Source organism: Anabas testudineus, chromosome 1, assembly GCF_900324465.2.
Source record: "Anabas testudineus chromosome 1, fAnaTes1.2, whole genome shotgun sequence".
In the NCBI taxonomy this organism is placed as follows: domain Eukaryota; kingdom Metazoa; phylum Chordata; class Actinopteri; order Anabantiformes; family Anabantidae; genus Anabas; species Anabas testudineus.
In genome coordinates this window covers 2,287,408-2,295,549 of record NC_046610.1, presented here as the reverse complement: position 1 = coordinate 2,295,549, position 8,142 = coordinate 2,287,408, and the positions used below count along the sequence as shown (strand labels likewise).

The 8,142-nt window shown below is 41.3% G+C and overlaps 2 protein-coding genes across 2 annotated transcripts; one reads left to right on the top strand and one right to left on the bottom strand.

Annotated features, from left to right (window-relative positions):
- Positions 1-24: 24 nt before the first annotated feature.
- c1h6orf120 (chromosome 1 C6orf120 homolog) lies at positions 25-5,480 on the top strand. Its single transcript, XM_026360522.1, has 2 exons — positions 25-83; positions 1,390-5,480. The coding sequence occupies exon 2, from the start codon at positions 1,438-1,440 to the stop codon at positions 1,993-1,995; it is 558 nt and encodes a 185-aa protein (XP_026216307.1). The 5' UTR covers positions 25-83; positions 1,390-1,437; the 3' UTR covers positions 1,996-5,480.
- An 837-nt stretch (positions 5,481-6,317) lies between these two features.
- mrpl21 (mitochondrial ribosomal protein L21) lies at positions 6,318-7,264 on the bottom strand. The gene has a single exon (XM_026358918.1). The coding sequence runs from the start codon at positions 7,243-7,245 to the stop codon at positions 6,658-6,660; it is 588 nt and encodes a 195-aa protein (XP_026214703.1). The 5' UTR covers positions 7,246-7,264; the 3' UTR covers positions 6,318-6,657.
- Between the last annotated feature and the right edge of the window lie 878 nt (positions 7,265-8,142).

Here is an 8,142-nt window from a genome sequence, read left to right as displayed (position 1 = left end):
ATAAGCGAAGAAGAAGAAGAAGAAGTGCACTTTGCCTCATCAGGTTGTTTGAGCGAAGATGCTGGTTAAGAAATGACAGCTGTGTAAGTAAAGGGATCTAAGTTCGTTTAAAACACTTTAAATGGTTAGTTTGGAACGTAATTATGAAGTTTTAAATCATTCGGCTGCGTCACTTTTCTGGAAGCATGAGCGAATTTAGCTGAAGGATAAAAACTAGTAGCTAACGCTAGCAATGTAACAGCTAACTAGCTGGTAAGGTGCATGTTAGCTTTTAGCTCAGGTTTATATCTAGCAAGTATCGCGGGTTATAAAATAGGCTATTTTGTATTATTCAAAAGAACAAACTATTTCGTTTTTTTTAAATAATCCTTGCATTGTTCGCATTATTCTAGAAAACGCGTTAAGAGTTAGCATTAAGCTGAATTTAGCTGTAGGTTAGCGAGATTATTCAGGTTTAACTAGTTTAGTAGTTTCTAGGTTCAGTGACAGCTCTCAGATTAAACTCAGTTTAACTGTAGTTTATTAGGAACACAGCTATAAAATAACTTGGTCTGTCTTAACACAGCATGTGTGTGTGTAACACGACAATAAATCACCTGCCATGAAGCTTATATAAGGTTTATACGTTTAGTTTTTGTTAAAACTGCCAAAGAGCTGTTGGTTAACAGGGGTAAGAATCTGAACAGATGATTTAAAGTTGTGATGTTTTTTATCCAACACGTTACAGTGTGCACTAATGATTAGTTTCACATTTTCAAAACGCATCATATTTTAAAATACTTTATATGTAGAGAACTTACTGAAGCTGTACCAGTAGAAAAAACAGTATTAGCCTGGAAATGTAGAAGAGCAGAAGTAGGAAATGTCCAGAGATGGAAATACTTAACGTAAAAGTACATCAAATGTGAACTTGTAATACTGGGGCACTTGATTGAATGTACTGCAGAGGTCAGACTCTGCTGTGTAGTTTATTTTTAACTGCTGAGTTTCAGTCAGCAGAAACTGTGGTTTAGACTCAGCTTTCACTGAACAGTTTTGCAACTTGTCTCTATTTATAATGCCTTTAGTTTACTTATTTTGCTGTTAATCTAAATCTGAATATATGAATCCTTCAACTATTATATTTCACAAATAAATATATATAAGCATATTTATCTTTTTAGAAGAAAGAGAACATCAAAGAGGATTTACATTTCTTGGATCGTTCCATGTGATGCGTTTTAGAATTTAGATGTAGATGTGGTCTAACTCTCAGCTGAACACAGAAATCCTGATGGAGTCCTGTTCTTATATACTGTTCACAAAACTACCTGAATGTTGTAGGAGGATCTGCTTGAGAAATCCTGAACTATTCCTCTAATGTAGACTCGGTCTGTGTCTGTTTTCCAGGCTGTCTGGTGTCATCCAGGCGGTAACGAATTGACAGATGCCTTCACCATGATGTGGAGCTGCAGCGCCCTGGTTGTCGCCCTCCTGCTGTCCCAGGCCAGAGGCTTCCTGAACCCTTTGGAGGACGACAGCGTCCCTGAAGAGTGGGTGCTGCTCCATGTGGTCCAGGGACACATTGGGGCTGGGAACTACAGCTACCTGCGCCTTAACCACGATGGGAGAATCATCCTGCACATGCAAAGCCTCAAGGGAGACGCGGACCTGTACGTGTCGGATAAAACTCTGCGGCCAAGCTTCGACACCTACAAACTGCAGTCAGCCACCTGCGGCCAGGACGTGGTGGTGGTGCCGGGGGACTTTGCGAGGCCTGTGGGCATAGGCATTTATGGCCACCCATCCCACCAGGAGAGCGAGTTTGAAATGCGGGTGTTTTACGATCAAACGGTTCGTCAGGACCCGTTCGATAAGGGCTCATACACTTCGGAAGATGGACATGAGCGAATAAAATCTCCTCAAGCAGCAGAAGAGGACTTTCAGGAAGAGGAGTCGATCTTGTGGACAATTCTCATCGGACTTTTGAAGATTATACTTGAGATTTTGTTTTGAAAATCTCCAAATCCTCCTGGACAGGAGGACACGCTGTTCTGGGCTCAATCAGCCTCGACACAGTAAAGAAAATTGTTTGGTTTCGTTCAGAAAATGTCAAACCAAACTCCAGTGGGAATTCTGGCATTTTAACAGCTCTTTGCTTGTGATCAAACCTACATGCAAATCAGTTACTAATGTTGAAGTAAATATGTTTCGATGGATCACTGATGTGCAGAATTCACCAGTAACCAATCAGAAAATGATCCACGCAGTCTCATTCAGATTCAGCAGAGTGTTAATTTGCTTTGGTGTCATCTCGCACAAAGGGAGAATAAAGTGTATTAAGGTGAAGCACATGTTAAGGTCACAGCCTGAGTTTGGAGGTTATTAGTTGCTGTAATCACGTCTCCTTTCTGCAGCAGTTTGTGTTGCTCTTCATAAAGCGACCAGACTGTATAAGATGTGCAAACACAGTCTGCAGTCTTTGTTCTGTGCAAACCTGAATTCTGAACTTCATCTGAAGCTGATATGAGACCTCGGTAGTGTGAGTAATGATCTCATTATGCTTCAAATGATCTGCTGTTCACATGTTTACAGGTTCAGAAAGCTGAGACAGTGTCAGCTAGGGCTGTGCCATATGACTGAAACTTAACAATAACTATACCAAACCCCTGATACTGGGTCCATGTCTGCAGATGTAAGGAGCAATGGCAGCCATTATCTCCTCCGATTAATGTGATTTTCTTTTTTTGCCACTGACGAAGGCTTTTTTTAGTCTGGGCTCTGTTTTAAATTCTTGACTGTTCCCTTGTCGCTTTTCCATGGTGTTTAAGTCTGTTGTGGGAACCAGTCTTCTGGTCTGTGTCAGACAGATTTGTCACACTCGAACCATGTTAGTGAAGCCGCTCTCTTAGGTATGATCTCATTTTGACTTCCTTCTCCTGTTCTGAATTATCCACTTCTGTGTTCCCGCCTGCAGCCGTGAATAATGATTTACAGCACAGCAAAATAAACAGTCAAACATAATGAAACGATAGACAGTTTTCTTTCGTAATATGATATATATCTCGCCATATTGCACAGCCCCAGCAACGACTGCTTTTCATTCACTGTGTTTAAATAACTTTGAAAAATCAGGGAACTTGTTTACATGCACTGTAGCAACCTGGTACAGGTTGTATTCATGACACAGATCAGGTTTCATCTCACAGGTGTAAGAGAAAACCCTACCCTACTGGTTTTTGTTTCTGCAGTGAGGGAAAGATGGACAGGCAGCACACACAGTCTGAACTGAACAAATACGTAATGTAAGCTAATTTATTTTGACTGTAAAGAGCCACGTTTTGTTCTCTCCTTTCATCCAGCAACTCGCCTCTAGTAGTTTCTTTCTCTGTCTGCTGTCTTTAGTCTGGCTCATTTATACATTAGACGCCTGGTAGCAGTCACAAGGCTTAAAAAACCTACCTGGGGAAATCAGGTCTCCCTCATCTCTCATGTAATCACAGTAACCAGGTTTCTTGTTTACATTAGTTAAAAAATCATACCTACAGATTTCTGTAGGTTGTTGAGTGTCATTACTGCCAGCTGCTCTGTATCTGTGTGTGTGCGTGTAAACTTGGGCATAATCGAACTTCCTCCCAAATGTCTGTGTGTGTGTGAGAAAGAGATCTAATCAGCTGTGTTAACACACATACCCTGACTGAAGCTGTTCATGGTGTTTGTTCACATGAAAAGTGACACGTGTGAGGAACAAGAGAGAAAATAGATCTTGAGCACTTCCTGTTTTCTCACCTCCACACATCCGACACAAAACACCAGCAATAACACACCAGTTCACACAACTAGGTTAATGGACCAAAGTCCGACCTTTCATAAAAGAGGACTGTGGATTCATCCCATGCAGAAGGGTTCCCTTTAAGGCCGGTTTGGATGCCGGGGGAATGGTTACAGCAGCTTGTAACAGCCATGTGAGTGTAGTATTAACATAAACTGTAGAAACTTCTTATAAATCTTTAAAGTTATGCTGAAGCAGAAGTGACAGTTGACAGTCTGTGAATGAATGAAACCGTTTGTCTTAACGCAGGATGTGTGGAGTTAAAAATCAAAACTCAGCAATACTGTCATCATCAACCACTGGGCCATGAGTTTCCTCTTGGATCTCCTCCTTAACTTAGGAGGTGACTAGTTTGCACTGCTTTGCTGCACTGACCTCAGATCCTCCACAGTTGATCAGTCGCTCACCATCTTTTTTTTTTTTTTATATTGATCCATGTGAAAAGTGAAGTGTGCGCGAGGCAGTTGCACCAGTTTAGTCTCTCTTTGTACCTCTCAGACGTGAACATACAAGTTGATCTGGATATTTCTATTTTTGAGAGTTTTGTCTTAAAGCAGCAGTCAGGTGCTCAGAAGAGCATTAAAATGTGTTTTGTTTGCTGTCTACACCTGTCTTGTTTATTCTGGCCATTAAAAGATCCCTCTGCACTTTAAATGACACTGATCCACGGGCCCTGTTCAGATATGATCTAGATATGTTCCACAGCTACTGTTTCGGTTTATTATCCACAGTGGAAGAATAATATCAGTTACAACAGTTTAAGTCAGACTGGTTGTTGAACAATGTGACTTAGAAGCAATTTATTCTTTAGTCACATGATAATGATAGTCACAAACATCCTCTCACTCTTTTGCTCTGCAGATTTCACATCAGTCCCACAGAGTCAGGTGTTGACACCTCAGGTCGTCTGTTTAGTCTACTAAGCTGCAGCTCAAATTAGGGTGTTGTGTTAAATTGCAGCATTGATTTTAAACGAATTATCTGCTCAGTCCTACATCTTTCTTTACACTGCACTGGGAACAGATCTTTTAGTGACCAGAATACACAGTTTCAGTGTCCGTATGAGCATCCTGCTGCTGCTGTTACCTCTCCTTTAAACATTTACACACCTGGTAACATGCAGATGGCTCCACATCATTTGAGTAACAAGATAAAAAATGTTTGCTTCACTAATTCTGCGTTAACAGTAAATAACTTGTGACAACTTGAGTAATAATGAAACAACTGTTTGGTTCGTTTTCCCAAACGACTGTGGAGTCATTTCAACTTTCATTTGGTGGTGAAATAAAAGCCACAGTTCAATGGGAATCGGTGAAGGTAAAGACGCTGCTGAATATGTTTTTATGATTCTTGGTTCATTGTTTACTGATTTATTCATTTAGACTAAGTGGAAACTAATAGTTAGTAAAGAAACGTTAACACCTGAGGCATCGTCTTGTTTGGTTTGATCACTCGTTAGTTTGTTGCCTGTTGGACAAGCTCCTGATTTTCAACATCGCCTCCACCGTCGGAGTTCAGTTCTGAGTTAACTTGTCACCACTGAGCAGAAATGTTCAACAGTGCCTTCAGATCAGTCGCCTGCAGCGGGAACAGCCGAGCAGCTGTTTGCCATTTGCACAGACGACTCAGTCAGGTTTCTTTGTAATAAAGTTGTTTTGAACACTGAAAATCCTTCGTCTCGTCTTTTGTTTCCGATTTGATAAAGTGGAACCACCTCAGAAGATACGTTAGATAATTAGGAGTTGAATATACACAATAATCGATAGGAGCCTAATGGTTTGTCTTCATTTGAGTCCATTACAGAAAGGCCAGTGAGATACTGTGACTGAGTTACAGTAAGCAGTTACTTACTAAGCAGTTAAGTTAAAGTCCGGAAAAACTAAACACTGTCTGGAGCCTTTTTTCAAAAGTGTGAAAACTATATTTTCTATATCGAGAAAAAGGCAAATATTAGTTTTTTTTACACATTCACAGAAAAAAACTGTATAATGAGACCTGTAGGATTTGAGCTAGATTATTCTAGACCAGGGGTGTCCAATCCTGGTCCTCAAAGGCCACTGTCCTGCTTGGTGTGCAACCAGCACTTCCAGCTTCTGATTGGCTGAACATACATTCCCAAACAGCTGAACATTGGCTGGACACCCCTGTTCTAGACAAACGATTCTTAAACCACCTCAGACTAGGTCCAGAGCAGAAAAACAAACCACTCAGACCTGTCGAAACTAGATTAAATTAATATAAATCATTATGTGTCAAGTCTTTTAAACTCACCACAGAAAAATGCAGGCTTAAAAAAACATGTTGGAGTCAGCTTTTTAGAATGAGGAAATATTTATGATGAATGAGATTAATAAAAAAAAATAAGCTGTGGTCAGAGTGGTCATAGCAAAACATTTACTAGATTATATTTTGTGTTAAAAATCTAAGTAAAGTAAAAAAGTAACTAAAGTAGTAGTAGTATATGTAATGGAGTAAAAATAAAGCCCCTCAGAGTCGTACTACAGTATTTTACAGTAATCATCACTACTTTTTATTCCAATCCGTCATGTTTGTGATAAATCCTCATATTTATTCTTTTTTGAACTTTAACAGTCTAAATACAGGAACAGAGAGAGAAATCCCTCACTGTTGTTTTTTAAGTACTTTAGTTTCATCTCTGCTGTAAATCGTTTATTTACAGAACAACAACCAGTTCCTCAACAGAGTCTCTGTTGGTCTGTTGCTGATTTGATGCAACTCTGAGGTCCATCAACAGCCTCGTTGACCCTGATGTGTCTGTTTCCACGTTGGTTTCCACTCAGAACCAGAACCCCGCAGTCTGTGATGGAACAATCCGGATTTGTCCGTCAGGTCAGTCTGGGGTTCAGTTCGATGGTGTTGATCCGCAGCACCGTCTGCGGCTGCACGATGATCTTCTTGCGCTGGAACCTGTGTCTCTTCCAGAACCTCATATGGACTTTGGGCCAGGACTCGGTCTTTTCGATCACGGTGGCCTCGACCCGGACCAGCTCCTTCTCCAGCAGAGGCCTACCGACCAAGGTGAAGTCCTCGGCCCCGACAAGCAACACCTTCTCCATCCGGATCCGCTCCCCGCACTGCGCCTCGATTTGGTTCTCGATCAGGATCAGGTCCTCGTTGGTGACCTTCCACTGACGTCCTGCAAAGTGCACTACAGCGAACAGTCGGCCGAAGTCCTGCCGCTGGATCCGCTGGTTCACGGTGCTCACCACCGCGGCGTGTCGCCTCCGCTCCTCCTCCTCTGAGACCACGGTCGGCTGTTCCGGCCACGGCGGTCGGGACACGGAGGTCCGGGGCACCAGGTCTCCGCTCAGAGAGCTCTGTGCTCGGACGGCAGCGGAGAACAGAAGCCGGTGTCTGGGTAACAACGTGCTGCATGCCCTCCACAGTCCAGCACAACCGCTGCTCACCGCCATCTTGACAGGAAGTTATTGGTCTTCCTCGTTGGTTTATTAATCGTCCGGTTGTTACGGTGCATTACCGCCACCTGCTGTTCTGGAGTGTGGAGAGTGGAAACACCTCAAAAAACAGCTCCTCTCACACAGAAGCATTTCTTCTAGTTAAAAAATCAATAAACATAAGTAAAATACTGAAACATGTTTTCTCTTTGACGTTCAAATTAGCATTTTGTATTCTACTGTGCCCCCTAAAATCCACTGTCAACTAAAGTCTTGGTCATGCTCAGGTTGCAGTGAACGCATCACATCACTGAACAGTGATCTGCAGATGTTCCATGTTGTGTTGTCTGTTTCTTTTGCTTCTCATGTTGTCTCTTTACTCTCTGTGGTGATACTGTGTCTCTTTTTTGGGACTCTTTTTGTAGTCCCTGCATACCTATAAAGTAGTTTTGCATCTATTTGTAATCATTTTGTTCCTGATTTAGTGCAAAATGTGTTGCCTGTGGTTTAATTGTGGTCATTTTGTGCCCTGTTGCAATCATTTAACATCTCAATGTTGTTTCGAATGTATTTTTTGTAATTCTCTCTTTGTGGTCTTATCGTGCTTTGTTGTAGTAAATTTGAGTCTCTGTAGTTGTTTTGCCCATCTTTGTCATCTTATAGTGTTTCTTTGTATTTAATGCATCTCTTTTGTGTCATTGTGTCTCTTCATTCAAGTATTTTGTGTCTTGGAGACATTTTAGACAATATTTTCAATATAATTGTGTTGTTCTGTTACTATCTTCAGATTTAGGAGATGTAGGAGAGGTCCTTTCCCCCTTTTATTTATTACTTGAAACGAGTGGATTTCCCCAGAGTTGGATCAATAAAGTTTGATATTATTTTATCTTCATGTAAAGCTGAGTATATAAGTTA

What these genes read in the sequence shown, in the direction of transcription:
- c1h6orf120 (XM_026360522.1), top strand. Translation starts at nt 1,438, where the DNA reads ATGATGTGGAGCTGCAGCGCCCTGGTTGTCGCCCTCCTGCTGTCCCAG.
- mrpl21 (XM_026358918.1), bottom strand. Translation starts at nt 7,245, where the DNA reads ATGGCGGTGAGCAGCGGTTGTGCTGGACTGTGGAGGGCATGCAGCACG.